This window comes from Zeus faber (genome assembly GCF_960531495.2).
Source record: "Zeus faber genome assembly, chromosome: 7".
In the NCBI taxonomy this organism is placed as follows: Eukaryota; Metazoa; Chordata; class Actinopteri; order Zeiformes; family Zeidae; genus Zeus; species Zeus faber.
The window spans coordinates 4785382-4807881 of NC_137203.1; the positions used below are offsets into that span (position 1 = coordinate 4785382).

The 22500-nt window shown below is 45.0% G+C and overlaps 2 protein-coding genes across 3 annotated transcripts in view; both read left to right on the top strand.

The window, feature by feature from the left end:
- nipsnap1 (nipsnap homolog 1 (C. elegans)) overlaps positions 1-4385 on the top strand; it is a gene marked incomplete at both ends in the record, with an annotated part of 11817 nt that extends 7432 nt beyond the window's left edge. The window contains 4 exons of the mRNA XM_080003768.1: positions 543-574; positions 1781-1875; positions 2412-2495; positions 4321-4385. Of these exons, the coding sequence (XP_079859894.1) occupies positions 543-574; positions 1781-1875; positions 2412-2495; positions 4321-4385 (276 nt within the window). The remainder of the gene's footprint in view (positions 1-542; positions 575-1780; positions 1876-2411; positions 2496-4320) is intronic.
- A 1368-nt stretch (positions 4386-5753) lies between these two features.
- Positions 5754-22500, top strand: part of castor1 (cytosolic arginine sensor for mTORC1 subunit 1) — a 25049-nt gene continuing 8302 nt past the window's right edge. For both annotated transcript variants that reach the window (XM_080003632.1, XM_080003631.1), the window contains exons 1-5: positions 5754-5936; positions 14274-14344; positions 18209-18402; positions 21937-22072; positions 22363-22486. In XM_080003632.1, coding sequence (XP_079859758.1) covers positions 5824-5936; positions 14274-14344; positions 18209-18402; positions 21937-22072; positions 22363-22486 — 638 coding nt within the window. In that variant the 5' untranslated portion in view covers positions 5754-5823. The remainder of the gene's footprint in view (positions 5937-14273; positions 14345-18208; positions 18403-21936; positions 22073-22362; positions 22487-22500) is intronic.

A 22500-nucleotide genomic window follows, 5' to 3' on the forward strand; every position in this document is an offset into this window, starting at 1 on the left:
TATACACAGTAGGATTTAGATACTACATTTATTTCAGTTTCGAAAGTTTTGACTTTATCTGTTGCTGGTTGGTGTGTGTGTGAGATGGTTGAACTGGTTAGAAGTAATAGTTCAGATCATTGTGATTATTGTTATTGTTGTTGTTATTATTGTTATTATTAATTTTGTTAAAATTATTATTGTTGTTGTTGTTGTTGTTGTTATTATTATTATTGTTGTTGTTCTTCTTCTTGTTGTTGTTGTTGTTATTATTATTATTATTATTATTATTATTATTGTTGTTGTTGTTCTTGTTATTATTATTGTTGTTGTTGTTATTATTGTTGTTGTTGTTCTTGTTATTATTATTGTTGTTGTTCTTGTTATTATTATTTTTGTTGTTGTTGTTGTTGTTGTTCTTGTTGTTGTTGTTATTATTATTATTATTATTATTATTAACACTAATAACGTTCCTCCTACTGAGCTCTCCTGTGGAGGAGTGAAAGCGTCTCACTGTCGTCCTCTAGTGGCTGTTTTATTCATCTCGGCCTCTTGTGTTTCAGCCTGGAACAATGATTGAATGGGGAAACCACTGGTAAGAAGTTGCAAACATCAGTTTTGGGCTTTGATTGTCAGACATCACTCCACACACAAGTGCATTTCGTCAGTAGCACGGTTTAAAATTGTTTTTTTTATATATATAATCTGATCATTCATTTCAGTCTTGGGTTTTAGTGTTAAATGTGAGAATCGTTTTATTTCCCATTTATCAGTTGTTTGATACATGTGTGTTGCATTTTTAAATTATGTTCCAACTCCTTTACTCTGATTTGTCGTTTTATTTTCTTCTTATTGTGGAGCACTTATTAATTTGTTTGCGAAAAGGGTTATGAACAAAGTGGTACGTTTTTAGTTTTAGTATTATTATTATGATTTTTTTTTTAATTCTTTTTTTTTAATGGTTCTGTGAAATGTCATGGCTGGGTTGCCAAATGTAAATGTACATATAATAATAACAATATTATTAATAATAATAATCATCATTATCATAATCATAATCATTATCACAATAATAGTAATAATAATAATAATAATAATAATGTTTTTATCCCTTTCCTAAAACATTTTTTTTCATCTGTGACATCTGAAGTTTGATCTTAATAATATCAACAGCATGCGGCTACGTCAATATAGGCGATCATTTATTAATTATGACACAAATAATCAAAATGCATTCAATAAAACAAAGATACACTCTGCACCTGAACACACCGCACCCGAACACACCGCACCCGAACACACCGCACCCGAACACTCTGCACCCGAACACTCTGCACCCGAACACTCTGCACCCGAACACACCGCACCCGAACACACCGCACCCGAACACACCGCACCCGAACACTCTGCACCTGAACACTCTGCACCTGAACACTCTGCACCTGAACACACTGCACCTGAACACTCTGCACCTGAACACTCTGCACCTGAACACTCTGCACCTGAACACACTGCACCTGAACACTCTGCACCTGAACACACTGCACCTGAACACTCTGCACCCGAACACACCGCACCCGAACACTCTGCACCCGAACACTCTGCACCCGAACACACTGCACCTGAACACACTGCACCTGAACACTCTGCACCTGAACACTCTGCACCCGAACACACTGCACCTGAACACTCTGCACCTGAACACTCTGCACCTGAACACAATGCACCGGGTGTTTGAGGACATGAGGAGTTGCCCTGGCGGTCAGTTGCTCTACAGACCTGCTCCTGTGCTCCTCTTCAGGGCGAGGGCCATAAAGTACAGACAGGAGAGCGATGAGGCCGTGGGCGGCTTCTTCTCCCAGATTGGAGACCTGTACGTCGTCCATCACCTCTGGGGTAAGAAGCAAAACAACCAAACAACAGTATCACAAAACACAGAAAACCATTTCATTGATGTGATTAATTAATTGAAATTTATTCATTCTCTCATTTAAATAATAATTTATACAATACCTGGAAAAACTGTATCTGTATGGAATTCTCATTATTGGTTAATTCATTATTATTATTATTATTATTATTATTATTATTATTATTATTATAGCCCCCTTCATAGTAAATTTACAGCTCAAGGTGCTTTACAGACATTTAGGAATTAACCACATACATTATTTAAAATAAACAAAAATAAAATAAACATTTAAATCAGTGTTCATCAAACTCTGGGTCATGACCCACAGGCGGGTCGCTGGAGATCTTTATTGGGTCCCCAAATCAAAATTCCGGAATTCCTCACATTAGTCAAATTAAGAAGATGAATCAAACATTTTTTTTTATGTGTTAGAAATGATTGGTACGCCTTTTTAAGCCAAAGCTTTTTTGAAATATGAAAACACTGATTTAAAGCTTTCATTTGTGCCTTTGATTTGCAGCGTACAAAGACTTTCAGTCCCGAGAGGAGACGAGGAATTGTGCCTGGCTGAAGGCGGGATGGGACGCCAGTGTGAACTACACCGGTGAGGACACACACACACGCACACACACACACACACACACACACACACACACACACACACACAGCATTTTGAAGCTGCTGCTGGTAGTGAATCTGGGACATTTTTCTTCAGGCCCCTCAAGGAATGTTAGCAAAGCCCCCTACCCCACCACCCACCCACCCCACCCCTCCGAAAAGGTCCAGTGAATTCCAGTGCAATGTGCTCCAGTCAACACTCTAGTTAACATGAGAGAAAATCCTTTTCCGCACTTCGACCCGTAATGCTCTGTGGGTTCTGAAAGTTCAGCCTGAAAGGATTTTATTCACCCTCAATGTGCTGCTTGGGATGAAGATGGTGAAAGGGACAGGAAACCACTGTCTCCACGGATGGGAGGCGACATACAGGACAAAAGCATGAAGGTGAACCTAAGAGCAACGCTGTTTTTAGATGGGATGAGATGCCAAACTTTAAAAGAAAAAGGAACAAAGAAAAAAAGTTGTTGTTTTTTTACAAAATTTTAATGCAAAACATGAATCAAAAAAAAAAAAAATCAAAATACAGCACATTAACTTAGTCACTTTATGTAGTACCTGTTATCATATGGATGGATGGATGATAGATAGAAAGATATACTGTATGGATAGATGGATAGATGGATGGATGATAGATGGAGAGATGGATGGATGGATGATGGATGGATGGATGATGGATGATGGATGGATGGATGAATAGATAGATATATACTTTCTCCATCCCGAATGGCAGCGCCCCAGCAGCTCACATCAACTCATTAACACAAAATAATAATAAGGAAATAAAATAAAAATATGAAAACATTTGAAGGCAATATATGGAATATTGGGAAAATATACAATAAACCGAACCCAACCTGTACCCAATAAAAATGATCTGTCAATATACACCAAATCTTATTAACTAAAAGTTAATTAAATAAAGTAAAATAATAGAATACATAGAATGCATAACAATTACCAAGGGGGATGGTAGCTCAGGAGGTAGAGCTGGTTGTCTAGTGATCTAAAGGTTGCTGGTTGGATCCCAGGCTCCTCCTGCTAGCATGCTGTAGTGTCCTTGAGCAAGACACTTAACCCCTAATTGCTCCTGATGGCTGCGTCCGTCGATGTTTGAACAATTGTAAGTCGCTTTGGATAAAAGCGTCTGATAAATGACTAAATGTAATGTAATTACAGTTCAATGCAAGAAACTTGTTTTACTCGTTGTTAACAATTATTTAGCCTATTCCATGAAAAGCCTTTTACCTCGTCAAGGTGATATCCCAGCCCCGGAGAACCGCTCTGGAGATTTTTCACTTTCGCGTTATAATACAGTGCACACAAAGCCCCTAGTATTCACATTTCGACAACAAGGTGATTCAAAGCCTTAAATGAAACATCAAACCCTAAAACCCCCCAAGATCTTTATTCACCTGAGCACCCCCTTCACTGGCATGTGGAGGACAAAAAAATCCCTTACAGTAAATGATGGACTGTATGTGCGTTGTATTGTATGTGTTTTTGTTAAACATTATATATAACCGGTATTTTTTTTAAACTTTTCTTTTTAATTTTGGAGTACCCCCTGCAGTACCCCAAAGTACCGCTAGGGTTAGGAGTACCCCCGTTTGAGGAACACTGCAGTGCAGAACCCTGAAATAGTTCATCACAGTCTGCGACAAGTTAAAACAAAGAGCAGAGGGCGAGTCTTTTCGGTATCAAGGACAAGTTAACTGACAATGACACTAAATTTAAGGATTCAATCTTTAACGGCAAAGAAATGGTGAATGTGGCTGCTCAGGGCGGTGTGCTCTGTTTCCATCTGCCCTCAGTGCCTCTGATCAGCAGCATGGAGTCCAGGATAATGATTCCCACCAAGAGCTCGCCACTGCAATAAACAGCTCAACCACGACAACAGGACTTTTATTTTATTGTGTTTTATTTTATTTTATTTTGTTTTATTCTATTTTACTTTGTTTTTATTTTGTTTAGTTTTTTAATTTTATTTATTTATTTTTTGTTTTATTTTGTTCTGTTTTATTTTATTTTGTTTTGTTTTGATTTGTTTTATGTTCTCAGACATGAAGAGGATCAATGGTGATTATGATGTTTAAAAGTACTCAGGAACTAATATTTTAGGAACTGAACAAAATGTGACTTTCCAAATAAAAGTTTGAATTGTATTTGTTTTCGATCTGGTGACTTGGTATTTCTACGTTGTGCTTGTGCATGTTTGTAGTTTTCTGCATGTGTTGATAATTAAATAATTGGTCATTTGTTTGGTTTTAAATGAAAAGTGCGGCTCACAGTAACGAGTGCAATCCTATTTAAAATGACTTTTATGGTTTACGTCTGTTTGAATTACAAAGAATATTACTTCACCTCTTATGTAAAATGTGCGCATGTTAAAAATAAATGAATTTACATTTTGACATTGTTGACATTTTATGAACTGTTGCATCATTATGATTGTTGTGGTTTTAACTTTGGAGGAAACTTTTTTATTTTTTTTTGGTCTGAATCCATTTCCACATGTTCCATTTAGGGTGGAGGTGGAGAATCATGTGATGAGTTGATATTAATTTAAACCCCAGAACTCAAAAACTTATATTGCAGCCCTTACTCCGGTGGGCACCAAGAGGGGGCGTGTCATCCAATGTACCTTTAATCCGGGGCGTGTCCTCCACGGTTCGTTATCTATAGTGGGCGTGTCCTCCACTGTATATTTAACTAAGGGGCGTGTTTTTCACTATGTCAGTGTGGAGTGGGCCTGTCCTCCAAGGTGTGAAAAGGGGCGTGTCATCTACTGTATCTGACCGTAGAGAGGGCGTGTCCCCACTGTAGCTTGAATTAAGGGGCGTGTCCGTCACAGTTTCTTTGTGTACAGTGGGCGTGCCCTCCACTGTAGCGCTGATAAGGGGCGTGTCCTCCACTGTAGCCTGATGTAGAGGGGGCGTGTCCTCCAGGCTCTTTATGAATAGTGGGTGTGTCCTCCGCTGTGGCTTTAATCAAGGGGCGTGTCTTTCACTGCCTTTACGTAGAGCGTCTGTCCTCCACGGTGTCTTTAAAAAGGGGCGTGTCCTCCACGGTGTCTTTAAAAAGGGGCGTGTCCTCCACGGTGTCTTCGATCAAGGGGCGTGTTCTCCACGAGCGTCTTTCCCAAAGGGGCGTGTCCTACAACGCAGGGGGGCGTGTCCCTGATCCCCTGGCGCCGGAGCGGGACCGGGAGTCGCGTCGCGTCGCGTCGTCCCCCTCGATCCGACGCGTTGGTTCCGTGCGCGTCCGGTGCTCAGTCCTCACCCCCGCGGGGTCAGAGCACGAACCAGGCGCAGAACATGGACCTGCACATTCTGGACCACAGGCTGCGGGTCACCAGCATCTCCAAGAGCGGACTGGTGGACTACACGCACCCGCTGATCAAACTGATCTTCCTCCGCAACAGAACCAGGTGCGTCCCGTCGAATCGAGTCGGGAAACGGACCGGACCGGACCCGGGGGCTCGCCCCGGCCCGGAAGTGCATCGCCCCGTTCCGGTGCACGTTTCACCGTTTTATTCTCGGTGTTTGCGCGGCGCGATCCGCCTCCCGCCTCCCGGGGCTTTTAGATCCGCATCCTGGTTCCGCCGCCGCCGCCTGTGCGCGCACCGTGGGGGAGCTGTGCGGGCACGTACCCTGGATCAGGGGCCCAACATGCGGTCCGCGTCCACCCCCGGGGTCCGCGGCCGAGAAAATCGGCGCTGGGTCGTGTTTTTGTTTTTGTTTGTGAGGTTTGCGCGGTTCAAGATGGATGTTCTGTTTGTGCAGCCTGACGTCGCACTCCACACAACACTTGGTGTTTATATCATTTATCATTTGGGTTTTTTTTGTTTTTTTGTTTTTTTCGGGGGACAAGTCTGCCAAAGGGGGGGGGGGGGGCCCTGCCCTAAAAAAAAAGAGAAAAGTTTGGGAGCCCCCCTGGCCTAAATAATTTGAAAATATATATTTTTATTTTCTCAAATAATTTAGGCCAGGGGCTCTCAAACTTTTCGTGTGTGTGTGTGTGTGTGTGTGTGTGTGTGTGTGTGTCTTAATTCCCACTCACTCGGCTGGGACTCTGACACACTATGAACCCATAGACATGTACAAAGCTTTATTTCCCTCGTTCTCTGCAGAAACCAGAAAACAACAGCAAGGCGCTTTACGAGCCGCCTCCTGTGCCTGCTCGGGGCGCCAAGACGCTCACCTAGACGTCGCAAGGTTCCAATTAAAATGCCGGTTAATCGCCTCGATGTGCATCCGCACGCAAGCCGCTCCGCGTCCACAAGCAATGCGCGTCCACGGCGGTGCACCGGCGCCTGACCCCCCCCCACCCCCCGTTTTGTAACTTGTCGTCTCTTCAGTTGGCAGCGGCGGAAGTTTGTAGTTAATCCCTGGATATCCTCTGATTGTGATGTAAGGGTTTATCACGCCGGCTGCCCCACATTGTATGTACGTACGGTGGCCAGGCTCAACATCTGGCACAAAGCTGTCCAGTACAGTATATCCACGCGCGGGGTGGGAGCTAGAACGCCAGGGTTACTGGACAATATGGAGGATTTTGTTGTAATTGTAGGAAACGTCACTATGTGAACTGTATGCACTGTATGCACTGTATGGGCTGCGGCTCGGTGAATAACATCACAGACGCTCTGCGTGACGTTAGACCAAAACGTTGCACCTCCAGATCACGAAAATGTTTCGGTCGCGTGCCCCCGACGTCACTCCCACTGCGAGACGCCGCCCTTTTTCTTTTGACAACAACAACGCCGCCGCCGCCGCCACCGGGTGCACCCATCCACCAAAACAGGCCTGACCTGAACCCTCAAACCGGGCCGGCAGTGTCTTCTCGTTTCGTGCCGAAATACCGTTGTGTGTTACTGAGATTGAGTGGGGATCTCTCTCTCTCTCTCTCTCTCTCTCTCTCTCTCTCTCTTCATGTCACACACAGATATCAGGTCGTCCTCGAGGGTCTCGCAGATTGAGTCGAAAAATGCGACCGGATTTCGCGTCGCACCAGTACACTGGGCCGCGCCGCTTCTCGTCCGTTTCTGCGTGATCTAATTAGTATCCCAGAATGTAGGTCTGCCTATTAACCCTTTCCGGTCAAAGGAAACGTTCCGCCAAAGCTTCAAACGATCTGAAAAATTGGGCAGCTCCCAACTGCTTCCTGTGTCACTCGCGTGCCACGGGACCGGTTTGAACGTGTCCACACTGAGCAGGACTGAAGCTGCTTTCACACGTGCACTGCAGCCCTGAAATGATCCGGACATTACCCGGAGGAGCTGTATGTGTGAACGCAAATGTCCGAAACATTTGACCCGACATTACCCGGGCTCTACCCATCCATCACCCGAGTACAAAGTCCGCGTAATGTCTGATTGAGTGGTGTGTGCGAACAGAGCAGGTGATTTTCCAGATCATTCACAGTGAGCGAGTGGGCGTGTCGCGTGTTGATGACGTCTCTATCTATCCACCCTGGCTACGCCCCTCGTCCAAACCAAAGAGAGTATTTCCAGGTGGTGCGAACGCGTCTCACACGGACAAGCTCCGGTTTGTGAGCCGCATGTGTGAAAGGGCCACTCCAGACAATGTCCAGACTTGATTATCTGGACGTTGTCCGGAGATCATGTGTGAAAGCAGCTCCAGTGACCAAGCTGTGATGTCTTATTTGGTGACGTCTGGGGGAACACGTGCGTTCACGACACAATGTGAGTCAGAACACTTTGCTTTTCAACGGACACGCAGCTGCGGTGATGCTGAGTCAACCTGCACGTCAGAACAGCCCCGGCTCTGGGGCCGTGTCACGTAGCCAGGTGGTTCATGAAAAGTATTTCTGGGGAAAAAACTTTTGGGTCCTTTTGAACGGGTGTGTCTTTTAATTTTTAGAAATCTTATATTTTTATGCAAAATAAATGTTTATAATTGTCTCCTTACAGACAAACACCTGCCACGTCTTAATTTACCTCGTGTCAATGGAATTTAATACATTGTTTTCATTTTCTGTATTTTAAAATGGCGTAATAGAAATATTTTTAATACATTTCCCTTGAATTTTTTTCCACGTGTGGTAGTGTGAGAAATTGGCCGAATATCAAATATTTCTTTGGGACACACATGACGGTGTCCACTGTTTATTTTCTTTCTATAAGGGGTTATTGGTTGAAAAACCTTGGAGAACCCTTGGTTATACATTACTGCAAATCAGAAAAGGGCCCCGCCCAGGAGGGGCGCTGAAACAAAGGGTTGTTTCAGTGGGTGTGGCCACCCTTCCAAGGCCCCGAGTTCTGTGAGCCAATGGGGTTTGAGCTTTACTACCGGGTTTCTTTGTATTTACGCTGTAACTTTCACTGATTTCACCTCGTCAGTCCGCCAAAATCTCTTTCTGCACAAATATGAGGTGAGACGTAATCAATCCAGTCGCTGAATCTTCACTGATATTACATCTACGAGGCCTCATTTAAAAGTTTGTTCCCACTTTGGTTGCCGTACTCCAGGCTTGTTGGAGTCAAGGACGCACCGGGACTCTGGCGCGCGGGGATTTTTTGTTTCGTGTAGACGTCGGAAAATAAATATTAATAAATAAATACATCTACAATAAAAACACACTGTATTGATTGGTTTTGTTTGGAGAAACAGCAGTGGACGGGTGGAGCAGATGACCATATAAGGAAACACAGAGTAGAATAACCTTTGGACGCGGTGCGTTCAGAGCGCTCGGAATCCAGAGCGTTTTTGTTGACAGACATTACTTTGTCGTTAGTTTACCTCATTATTTGACACTTTGGCCTCGTCTGATACAACATCCCATATGGTAATATTATATACAGTATATGACAGAACATTAGGAAAAGCAGAATAGGTCCCTTTTTCACTAAGTTTTCGTAGTGGCATAATGCACTAACAACATATGAGCACTTATTACACTTACCGAACAATAAAATATATCGTTATTTTTTTTAAACAAACACAACTTTAACTGATTCCTTACAGCTCCTTGCACTGTTATCTGGTTGAATTTGGGAACAGGTGCTCAGGCACTTAAATCCCAGGTTGCTCCAACGGTCGTTTCCAGCCTGTCATGTTGGGGGCTTTGGACAAAAGCGTCTGATCAATGAATAAATGTAAATGTGCTGAGTGCCACAGTCCCGCCTAGGGCTCAAATATAATGGTTGCCACGGGCAACCAGATTTGAAATGGTTCAAATCCAGCAACCATGTTGTCAGCCTTGGCAACCGTGCATGGTTGCCGACATGGCAACCGCTTCTAAGGGTGAGGGTTGAGCCCCCGTCCTGCCTGCCTCGTTTTAGTGGAAGGAGGCCTCGGTGCAGGTACGTCACCGTCCTGTCCGTACTGTTTGTATTTACGTTTTGTCTTTTCGACCGCGGCGTGAGACGGAGTGATGTCGAGTAGTCGACGACGCAAACGCAACGACGGAACCCGCGCAGCGCCTCCCTCTCCCCGCGGCTTCTGGGAGTAACAAAAGGCGGCCTGACTTGAATTTTAAGGAGCCGGACTCTGTCCAAGTGGCCGGGCTTCCTCAGCGCCTCGGGCCGCCCACCTTCTCCCCGATCTTCAACCGTACGCGCTGCTCCCTGTAGATGTTGATGGAGGTTTAGGTGTGTGTGTGTGTGTGTGTGTGTGTGTGTGTGTGTGTGTGTGTGTGTGTGTGTGTGTGTGTGTGTGTGTGTGTGTGTGTGTGTGTGTGTGTGTGTGTGTGTGTGTGTGTGTGTGTGTGTGTGTGTGTGTGTGTGCGCGCGCACAGCGCAAGGGAGAAACAAACTTTTGCTTTATACTGCATCTAATCTAATAGACCTATAAAGGAAGGAATGTCTGTCTGTATTTCCGTCTTTCTGTCTGTCCTTCCATTATCTCGACAACCGTTTTATCCGTTCCGCTTCACACTTGGCGGGCGTATCGCTGGGGACCGAAAGACGTGCAGTGTCCAGTTTGGTGCAATTTGGACACGTGTCATATTAATAAACTTTGAATAAACGGCGAGCCGGCAGGGGGGCGGGGCTTCAGGGCTCTGCGACTGAGTCACTGAGACTGTCTTTACTGGGTGTACGACTTCAAACGGCAGTTTCATCTTCCATTGTGGAACACAGGACTGAATCGTTGGCATTTTGTCGAACTGTGCCATTTAAATGTCTTGAAAGGGGTGGTACTAGTGAATCGCCGAATTAAACGTTGATTGAAATGAATGTGTTTACATTCCATTTTTTTATTCTGTAAACAAGTATTTATGTGGATCAACCAAGCATTGTGATTTTACAATTCATTCATGGCCAGATTAAACAGCATATCCTAAACATGTGGTGGGCCGCATTGGATTGCCTGGCGGGCTGCGTGTGGACCCCGGGCCCATGGTTTGAGGCCCCAGTAGGTTTTTTTGTTTTTCCTGTTCTGCGTCTGCCGTCAATCTACACAAAGAAAACAGCAACACACATTGTTTGTTCAAGAGGAAACAATCGCTTTCTCTTGTTTTTGCCCCCGAACGTGACTATTTTGAGTTTGTTGTGTGTACACACACACACACACACACACACACACACAATGCCGACAATCGCCCGAGCCTTGGAACCAGCGGGGGGTCTTCCCCTTCCTACTTGCTCCGTCCCGGTCTGGACGCCATGTTTACTCAGGGGCCCGTCATATGCAGCCCCCCGGCAGGCTGAGCGCCCCCCAGTGGTCCGGCGTGGAGGGCCCCCGTGGGAGCCTGCGGACAGGACAGCTGGTGCTATGGATTGAGATTGGGGACACGGAGCTCGCTGCGGGATGTTAACGCCTCCTTGGCCCCGCCCCCCCGGTGATGCTGGCACGCCCCGCGGCTCCATGTGCTTATCGCGTTTCCTCAGCGGCAGCTGCAGTTGCAGAAATCAACTTTTGTAGTTCACTTCACACGCACGCACACACATGCGCGCCACTTCCCCTCTGCTTTCACTCAACACCCTGTTGTTTGTGCAGATTTTCTCAGAAGTCTCAACTCTTGTGTGGCTGGTTTTTCAAAATCTCTGTATTAATGGCATTGGTTCTTTTATACACAGCTATAGGTTGGTATCGATGATAATAATAATAATAATAATAATAATTATCTTTGGTTGTACAGCCCTTTCTATACACAACATGCAACTTGCACTGCTTTGCATCAATAGAAGGCCGTCTGATTATAGTACTAAAAAATCAAACAAGCACAATGCATTTATGAAAAATCGAACGTGAAGGATGACGGTCATTCATCATCAAATTATTTTTCAAACATTCTTCCCCTTGAATCATGGTTCTCCACTCCAAGCAATTCTAAAATAATTCTCAAAATAATCATAATAATAATACATTTATGATCTGACATAAATATACACATGCATGATGGTGCCATGAAGTCAACAAAAAAGACAAATAGTCGTGAATTGAAATTATTCCGTTATGTCCCCACAGTCCTCCAGGGGGTTTTAAACTTTCACCTGCTCGCTGCCTCTGCTCCGCCGTGCCCTTGGCACCGACCGGCTGCAGGAAGCAGAATTCGCAGGAAGGTGGGGGGTGATAGGGCTCTCTCTCTCTCTCTCTCTCTCGCTCTGATGGAGGGGATTAGGTTCTGCTGAGTCAGGAGGTGCAGCTGCAGGAGCTGACGAACCGACCGGGCGAGGCTTTTCAGGGAGCTGCGTGTTGGTAATGGAGGAGGCCGCAGTTTGAGGGCCGCGGCCCTAGGAACCTCGGTTTTTGGTGACAGCCAAGGATAACCGAGGCCCGCATTTCTAGGACACAAGGACAAGATGGACCACACCCTAACCCTGGCCACCGTACCTCCACTTCACCGTCTCTAACATTTTACCTAAAACTATAAGTATTTCAACAGAAAATAGTGTTTGAGTGGAATAAACCTTTAAAACTCTAAGTAGTTAGAAAGTAGTATTTGGGTGGAATAAACCTTAAAATTCAAGATTCAAGATGTCACATACATACAAGCATACATATACAGTATGTAGTGAAAGGACAACGCAATGCACCCAGAGATTATGTACAGTAATCTCTTTAAACTTTAAACTATAAGTAGTTAGAAAGTAGTATCTACTACTTACAGAATAGTATAGACTCCGCTCGTCGTAATCGTCTTCCTCTTCGCTCCTATCCTCACATTCATGTCTTATTTCTCACTTTGAGGACCAACGGGGTTTTAGACGCCGATGCCCTTGAGCAAGGCATCGGCTCAGATCTGGAGTCGGGTTAATGAAGTGTTGTTTTTTTCCACTACTATACGACTGCAGCCGCTGCTGCGATCAGCTGTTTGCACTGTGGTGGAACAAGCACCTGACGACGTTGGAGTCGCCCACTGTAGTCAACGCAGCGCGACTCCCTCCCATCTGCAACGATTAGTGGATCAGTCGATGAGTTGCCGACTATTAAATGAATCGCCGACTATCTTGATAATCGATGAGTCGCTTTGAGTCTTTTTTTTTTTATTATGTTTTCCGGTTTCTTTCGTCCCGTATCGCAGCAAAGCGAATCGTTTGGGGGTTGAGAGCGAAACAAGGCGTTTGAGGACGTCGCCTCGGGCTTCCGGGGCGAAGCAGTTTTCCGACGTCGAACACGAAAGTAGTCGTCCGCTGCGGCTCCAGCGTGTAGATATTTATTTATACCGCTGCTGTAGCGCCCGGGTTGCGCCCCGGGGATCGATGACCACTGGATCGATGACCACTCCACTTGTCCCCGCCGGCGCCCGGAAAACAAAGGAGGAAGCACCCAACAGAAGCCAGCCGGGGTCTCCGGCTCGTTAAGGAGCGGATGGGAACCGCGGTGGGGCCAACGGTCCCAGCCCTGCGCCGGGGGCCGGTGCCACCGCCCCGTTCCGGGGGAGCCCCACAACGTGCGCTCGGATCCCGGCGCCAGGCCGCGACACCGGTACGTCCGCGGAACGGCGTTGCACCCTTTGGTTCTGTTCCCATGCCCCCCCCCCCCAGTTTCCCTCGGCCTCCCTCTTTCACTCCCTCACAAAGGCCTCATTCAGCCTCATTCAGCCTCATTCAGCCTCATTCAGCCTCGTCCGGACCCGGCGACGGCTTTTTGGCTTCGGGCCCGATAAGCGAACCAAACAAACACAGCGTCCAGGACGGACTCCGCCTGACAACAACTTATTCTTCGGGGCAGGCGTAGCGGGGCCGGGCCGGGGGGCTTGGGGGGCATTTAGATTGGAATGGCGGAGCTGATGGCTGGTGGTGGTGGTGGTGGTGGTGGTGGTGCTGCTGCTGCTGCTGCTGCACCGTCAACAGTGAAAAGCGTTCCCTTGTTGTAGCTTGTTTTTATTTTGACTTGTGTAACGTGCTTTTCAACTGCTCTGTACATTTGATGCGACGTTGACTTGGGGGCTCCCGACACCAATCACAGTTTTCCGAGTTACCGTGGAAACGAAGCATCGCCTCCTGCCATCCCTCCACCCCCCACACCCCCGCCGTACCGCCCCTGTTTGACAGTGACTTGGTGACTGATGACGAACGTGGATCCTGAGGCTGCAGCCGTTAAAAACCACTGCACGATGGGACCTTTGTGAACTATGGGATGCACGTGAACTTTTATTTAAAGTTTTGTTCTCCAGTCTGATGGAACACAAACCATCAGGTTAATCTTTTCTATAGTTAATAGTTGTAATAATGGGAGTTTGGTAATAAAGTCCTGTGGCGTTTGATCCACACGGAGGCAGTTTTCCTTCCTGTTCAGTTGTTTCTGAGCAAAATTAACGGACCCCCCCCCCCCCCCCCTCTCTCTCCTGATGCCAGATGCAAGTTTTTCAGTCTGACCGAGACGCCAGAGAACTACACGGTCGTCCTCGATGAAGAGGGATTCAAAGGTACCACACACCCGCGCACACACACACGCACGCGCGCGCGCGCGCGCGCGCGCACACACGCGCGCGCACACACATAAACACACACACACACACACACACACACACACACACAGGCATACACACATACACACATAAACACACACAACAGAATAAAATAAATGTTTTTCTTTTTGTTTATACTGTAATATTATCATATAATACAGTGTATTATTATATTAAACTATGTTTTGATATGGGCTTTGCCCTGGCTAGAAACCAGACAGAGAACCTGATTTTTCTTGGAGGTCGTTCAAGGCCTCCTCCTCCTGTCATCAAACCAGATTTCGTCGTCCGCGCCTCCTTGGTTACCGGTGCTGCTCAGGGAGGGTGCGCCTCGCCCTTCAGGGCTCACTTCACCCCTGTTGCTATTGCGACGACAAAAACAGGACGCTCCCACGTATCCGTGCCGCGTTGCTTTAGATTACAATCCAGTACCAGCTGTTATTATTCTAGTTTTTTTTCTGGAGTTTCGTTACCGCGTGTTGTCGTCCTGTGAACAGTTCAGCCAGCGGCCACTAGCTGCATCGTAAAACCTCAGATCCAGTGGAAGTCAATGGAGAAATGAAGAAACTTCTCACCAGAACCACAAGAGTCAATACATTTTTTCTACCTCCTTAACATTGAGACTTTGGGGTCTAAATATTTAAGTTTACTTATTATAATGGGCGTCTTGGTCCTAATTATAATTTTTTTTAAATTGTTCCATAAAGAGGATTTAAAGCTTAGAGAGCTGTGTGTTCGGGGGCGTGGTGGCCTTGATTGACAGGTCTGTCATTTTTTTTTCGAGCCAGGTGGGCGTGACTCCGCCGGTCATGTGGCTTCAAATCGGTTCTTCATAAACCATTGCCACGTCAACTCTCTAGTCCTCCACCCCCCCCGTCTGTGGAATAAATAAATGAATAAACTTGGAAGTAAATGACCCTGACGAGCGGCGCCCTCCCTTTCCCTTTCTGCGACATAGCTTCCTGTGCGGGTCGCTCTTGTCACCGCAACTTATCATCCTCCCGTTTACATAGAGTCTTTGTTGTACAACTTTAATGGGGAACGTTGCCTCGGGCTTCTCTCTTCTCGTCTCTCTCTTTCTCTCTCGAACATTGCATCTATTTTAGGAGGTTGGCGCAGGGAAACCACGCGGGGTTGCCAGACGATGCCGAGCGGAACAGTGGCACGTCGAGGGCCGGGGTTCAAAAAAGGTTTAAGAAAGACCCTCCGCAGCTCGGTGACAGGCAGAACCACGGGATGGAGGGGGGGGAGCCATCACTAGGGGGGGGGCCCTGCGTCCTTCACTCAGCAATAAACCTTAAGAGTGTCCCCGTCACGCGCGGTGCTTGTTTCATTACATAATGAAACAGAGTAAAATAAAACAACCCACTTCTGAAATAAATACACACTGTTTTGGCGCGGCGGTCACGGGCCTCCGGCCGGGGGGGGCGCGGTGGGTACCATCAGGGAAGGAGCGATCGGGACGCAGAGCCGGCCCCGCGAGGCTATTTGAGATCGGGGGGCTATTGATCAGGCATTGGGGGCTGAACCTCGGGACGCCCGCCCCTAACGATGCCGCTGGGTGTTGGGCTTGGAGGAAGGTGCGTCTGCTCGACACGGTGCTTTTCTGCACCTGCTGTTCCTGAAAAGTTTTTCTACTGAAGTTTTGAAATTATCAAGGTGATGTTTCTTTTTTTGGGGGGTGGGGTGGGGAGGGGGGGGTGTATGGGGTGTATGCTCCCAGAGGAGTACCCGCTAGAGTGTTTTGAAAACCATTTGAATTGGGCTGAAAACCTGAAGGATAGGGAAGCCGTATTTCAACCTGTCACCTTACTAAAATATTGGTTCCCATCATTGATAATTGCCCTTCCACAAACCAGCAATTTTGGCTACATCTGCGCTAATGTAAAGAGACTAGAAACAGGAAGTTGTGTAGCTTCGTACTGGAATGCAGTCCGATGGGGCCAACATTTAAGCCTTTAGAAAACCTTAAATCTCCTTTTCTGACATTCGTCACAAACACATTCGTGTTTTGGTGTATTTTTTTTAACGTGTTTTGAATAAGAGTAATATCACAATTTAGTAAAAAAAAAATATATATATATATATATATTTGTGGTTGCCACGGTAGATCCACAGCAGGTTGCCAACTGAGGTTGCCATCTACTGAGTTTATATCCTATGCAAAAAAAACAAACAAAAAAAAAACAAGAACCACAAAAACAAGTTCAGTGAGGAAAGTCAGGGCACGTCCATAAGACTCAAAAAGGAGGTTATACTTTGATCACGCCAGTAAACAATATGTCCTTGTTGTCCCACAATTATGAATGACATCAACTTCAACTCTTTTTTTTTTCAACAATGGCTCTGACGTGTGCTCTGACGCAAGGGCCGCGGTATGAGCTGTAATACGACTTTTCACCATTCATTACACCCCGATATATTACTGGCTGTACAAGAAAGTTATTACAAGTTTAGTCTCATGAGTCGAGAAAACAAAACGTGGTTTTTGGACACAAGACGCAGCCCTGTCTTATTATTTTATCACAAACTGTTTTACAATGAAGTTTTACTATTCAGAAACGAGGCAACAGCAACCACTCCCTGATCCTTATCATCCAGAAATGACGTATTTATGAACATATAGTTGTTTTTAAAGTCATTATTTTAAAGAATTGCCATTTGACCACGTCTGTTTTCTCACCTCCCCCCATAGCTTGCAAGGTGAACCACCTTCCATGTAAATCCATAGGGTTGGGTGAGGTATAAATACAATCCCATGACAGTGATATGGGCCGTGGGGTCAGATCCAAGAGTAAAATCAGCTGCTTGTCCCCAGTAAATCTTCCCCTGGCTCAGCTACCTTCTTCTCCTTCTCCTTCTCCTTCTTCTTCTTCTTCTTCTTAAAGATCATGCCAGTAAGTTTAGAACTGTTTCCCAAACTGCCACGGCACTTTTTACAATGAAATGATCCCAATAATTATAGTAATTATTATTATTATTATTTTATTGTATTTTTATTATTTATTATTATTACAATTATTATTATTTATTATTATTATTATGGTCTACTAATAGTTACTGATGCACGACTGGTGAGCGATCCGTTTGTCGCCAACGTGTTTTTGGAATGACTCAGGTGTTGGGACTCCGGCCAAAGTGTGGGCGAGCGTGAGTGTTGAACCCACAAACTGAAAATAATCGCGGCGGTCTGAACCCGGAAGGAGCCGTGGTATTTGGCACAACTTTAAAGCGAGCGCGACCGATTTTCTCTTTGCATTCCGACAAAATAAATAGTTTGGACAAATTTACTGGAAAATGATTTTTTGGTGAAGAATACGCCAACTGACCCCAACGCACCAGGGCTCGGGAACCCGCTCTCCAGCACGAGTCGAAATGTCATCACTCGACTGTCACCAGCTAATTTCCATTATTTATTTGTTTTAATGGAATTTGAAAGTGTTTAAAAACTCTAGATCCAGAACAGATCTATTATGTCAACGAAATTATTAAGAAAAAAAAATGAAGAATGAAATTAAGAAATGAGCTGACTCTGCTGCTTTTCACTTTTAAACTCATTGATGGAGAAAGGTGAATGTCCAGTTGAGCAAAGTAAAAAAAAAAACAAAAAAAAAAAACCAGCTCTCCCGGTTTCCCCGACGTACAGTATTTGGTGGACGCGGAATGTTGACGCAGTTCGTACGACGGCCACCAGAGGGGGGGGGCCCCACCGTCTGGTGCGTTTTTGGGATTCGGTGTGAAGCCACCTTCGCGCCGGCGGTGGGAGCCGAGGGCTCGTGGGGACGAACCGCAAACTGAATCCCCGTTGTTCCCGGCGCGCAGAGCTGCAGCCGTCCCAGCGCCTCCAGGTGGAGAGCTCCGTGTGGCTGCCGCTCAACGTGGTTTCCAACGGCAACGCCTCCAGCAGCTCGCAGGCGGTGGGCGTCACCAAGATCGCCAAGTCGGTGATCGCCCCACTGGCGCGGCAGCACGTCTCCGTCTTCATGCTGTCCACGTACCAGACCGACTTCATCCTGGTGAGACACGCCCCCTCTCCCCGCCCACCTCGCCCGGCGCTTTTCGTTGCGCCTGTGCGTTGAGCTTGATCTGTTCACGAGCTCGTTTATTTGTTCAAGTTATTAATTCGTTCATATTCACATTTATTCATTCACATTCTGGTGATTTATGATATTTATGTCTGTCGCGGGTTTTCTTTTTTTTATTTGTGTTTTTGCCTTTTTCTTACTTTTTTTTTTTTTTTTGGCTCCTAATTTTTGCGATGACGTTTTTTCTTATTTCTCTTCTTATCGTTTTTCTTGCTCATTTATATAGTTTTACGTTGGGGTTGGTTCTTTTTGATCTCATAGTTATTTTTATTGTGTGTTTGGATGTTGATTGTTTATATTTATGTCTGTCAAGTTTTTTTGTGTTTGTTTGGTTTCTCATCTTTGTGGTTCTGTTTGTCTTTTCTTATTTGCTTATTTTTCTTGTTTATTCATTCATTCATTCTTGTTATTTTGTGGTATCGCTTTTTTTTTGTTTTTATTTTATTTTGCTCTTTTTTTATTATTTTACCCTTCAGTCTGTCAAGGTTTTTAGTCATTAATTTGTTTGTTTGGTTCCTTATTTTTTTCTCACATTATTTTAAGTGTTTGTATGTTGACTTGATTTATATATATATATATATATATATATATGGATGGATGGATGGATGGATGGATGGACAGACAGATGTTTGGATGGATGGATAGACGGATAGACAGATAGACACAGACAGATAGATAGTTAGGTAGACGGATAGACGGACAGACAGATAGATAGATAGATAGATAGATAGACAGACGCATGGATGGATAGACAGACAGATGGATAGATAGACAGACAGACAGATGGATAGATAGACAGACAGACGGAAAGATGGATAGATAGACAGACAGACGGAAAGGTGGATAGATCGATTTTCTTCCATTTCAGTCTGTCAAATTTTGTTTGTCAAATCAAGATGTGGGCGGGCGGCAGGAAATAAAGAGTAAAAATGGAAACCTCCGAACGCTGGGAACGTTTGAGTCATCGTTTGAAAAGCTGAAAACACAAAGTGTGACTTTGGAAAGTACATGAGCTGTGCGTCTGTGTCCTGAGTGCTGGGCCTTTCAACACATCACCTTCCAGTTCAGCTCGGCCGCAGCTTCAGCGTTTAGCACCCGGTGTGTTGGACGGACAACAAACATGTTGGACTCAGCTAATTAGGCTCTAAAGGGACGGGGAACGGGGGCGGGGGACGAGGAACAGGGGACGAGGGACGGGGGACGGGGGGCCCGAAATAACACCTTGGACCTGGGGCTTTGATCCGTTCCATTGAACAGAAGAATCGATGCTTTAAACACTTGATTCATTTTTTTCTGTCCAACCTTTCGTTCAACCTGTGTTTCTGAGTCTGCAGCATCAGAACCCAACGAATGGAGACAAAATACAGTGGGGCAAAAAAGTATTTAGTCAGCCACCAATTGTGCAAGTTCTCCCACTTAAAAAGTTGAGAGAGGCCTGTTATTTTCATCATAGGTACACTTCGACTATGAGAAACAGAATGGGGGGAAAGAATCCAGGAAATCACATTGTAGGATTTTTAATGAATTAATTGGTAAATTCCTCAGTAAAATAAGTATTTGGTCACCTACAAACAAGCAAGATTTCTGGCTTTCACAGACCTGTAACTTTTTCTTTAAGAGGCTCCTCTGTCCTCCACTCGTTACCTGTATTAATGGCACCTGTTTGAACTCGTTATCAGTATAAAAGACACCTGTCCACAACCTCAAACAGTCACACTCCAAACTCCACTATGGCCAAGACCAAAGAGCTGTCAAAGGACACCAGAAACAAAATTGTAGACCTGCACCAGGCTGGGAAGACTGAATCTGCAATAGGTAAGCAGCTTGTTGTGAAGAAATCAACTGTGGGAGCAATTATTAGAAAATGGAAGACATACAAGACCACTGATAATCTCCCTCGATCTGGGGCTCCACGCAAGATCTCACCCTGTGGGGTCAAAATGATCACAAGAACGGTGAGCAAACATCCCAGAACCACACGGGGGGACCTAGTGAATGACCTGCAGAGAGCTGGGACCAAAGTAACAAAGGCTACCATCAGCAACACACTACGCCGCCAGGGACTCAAATCCTGCAGTGCCAGACGTGTCCCCCTGCTTAAGCCAGTACATGTCCAGGCCGGTCTGAAGTTTGCTAGAGAGCATTTGGATGATCCAGAAGAGGATTGGGAGAATGTCATATGGTCAGATGAAACCAAAATAGAACTTTTTGCTAAAAACTCAACTTGTCGTGTTTGGAGGAGAAAGAAAGCTGAGTTGCATCCAAAGGACACCATACCTACTGTGAAGCATGGGGGTGGAAACATCATGCTTTGGGGCTGTTTGTCTGCAAAGGGACCAGGACGACTGATCCGTGTAAAGGAAAGAATGAATGGGGCCATGTATCGTGAGATTTTGAGTGAAAACCTCCTTCCATCAGCAAGGGCAGTGAAGATGAAACGTGGCTGGGTCTTTCAGCATGACAATGATCCCAAACACACCGCCCGGGCAACGAAGGAGTTGCTTGGTAAGAAGCATTTCAAGGTCCTGGAGTGGCCTAGCCAGTCTCTAGATCTCAACCCCATAGAAAATCTTTGGAGGGAGTTGAAAGTCCGTGTTGCCCAGCGACAGCCCCGAAACATCACTGCTCTAGAGGAGATCTGCATGGAGGAATGGGACAAAATACCAGCAACAGTGTGTGAAAACCTTGTGAAGACTTACAGAAAACGTTTGACCTCTGTCATTGCAAACAAAGGGTATATAACAAAGTATTGAGATGAACTTTTGTTATTGACCAAATACTTATTTTCCACCATCATTTGCAAATCAATTATTTAAAAATCAGACAATGTGATTTTCTGGATTTTTTTTTCTCATTTTGTCTCTCATAGTTGAGGTGAACCTATGATGAAAATAACAGGCCTCTCTCATATTTTTAAGTGGGAGAACTTGCACAATTGGTGGCTGACTAAATAGTTTTTTGCCCCACTGTACAAGAAAAGCATCAAATAATCAGAACTGGTATAACTGGTATTTTATCTTTTTATTCTTTTTATTTTTTTGCGATCGTCAGATGTCATCTGATGTCATTTGTTTTTCTCCCCAACTCTATTATTATTATTATTATTATTGTTATTATTATTGTTGTTGTTGTTGTTGTTATTATTATTACATATTCTACATTATGTATTTTTATCCAAATGGTAAACTCAGATGACTCAAATATTTATAGAAATATTTTTCTTTTTTTTCACATTTGTTGTTGTATGTCAACAGGCTTTATTTATTGGTTGTTATTTACTATGTTATTATTATAATAGGTTATTGTACACTTTACACACAGTTAAAAGAGGAAGAAAATAAAGAACGTAAAAAAAGGCAAATTTTGAAAAATATTAGAATATTTTAATTAATAATGTTATGATGTTTTGGTCGTCGTTTTAAAATCTGCTTTTCCCGGGTTTTCCTCTTTCCTCCTCGCCTGCAGGTGAGGGAGAAGGACCTCTCTGTGGTCGTCTCGTCGCTGGAGGAGGAATTCAACATCTACAGAGAAGTCGCCGGAGAGTCCGTCCCCGTCCGCAGCCAGGACGTCCGCAACGGCCTCCACAAGAACGGCAAAGAAGGTAGAAATGGAAAATGTGTCTGGATCCTGATGTGTCTGGAGCTCAGGGACTCCTCGCTGCGTCGGCACCAGGTGCAGAGGAACCGCATTCAATGAGCAGCTATGCATGAGTTTTTATTATACTTCTTATTATAGTTCATCGTATCACACAAAGATTTTATTTGGGGTTTTTTTTCCCAGCAAAATAATAGATTGTATGCAGATGATATGATTAAGTATTATTACTTCACGCTATGAATTTCAGAATGATGTTAATAAATAAATATTGAATATTATCTCTCTGTTCCGCAGCCATCCAGCCCACTGTGCACCCAGTGCTGGTTCCCCAGAACCAGTTCTGTGTGATGTCCCTGGACCCGGACACGCTGCCCTCCATCGCCACCACACTCATAGACGTGCTCTTCTACTCCAGCAGGTCAGTTCGCTGTA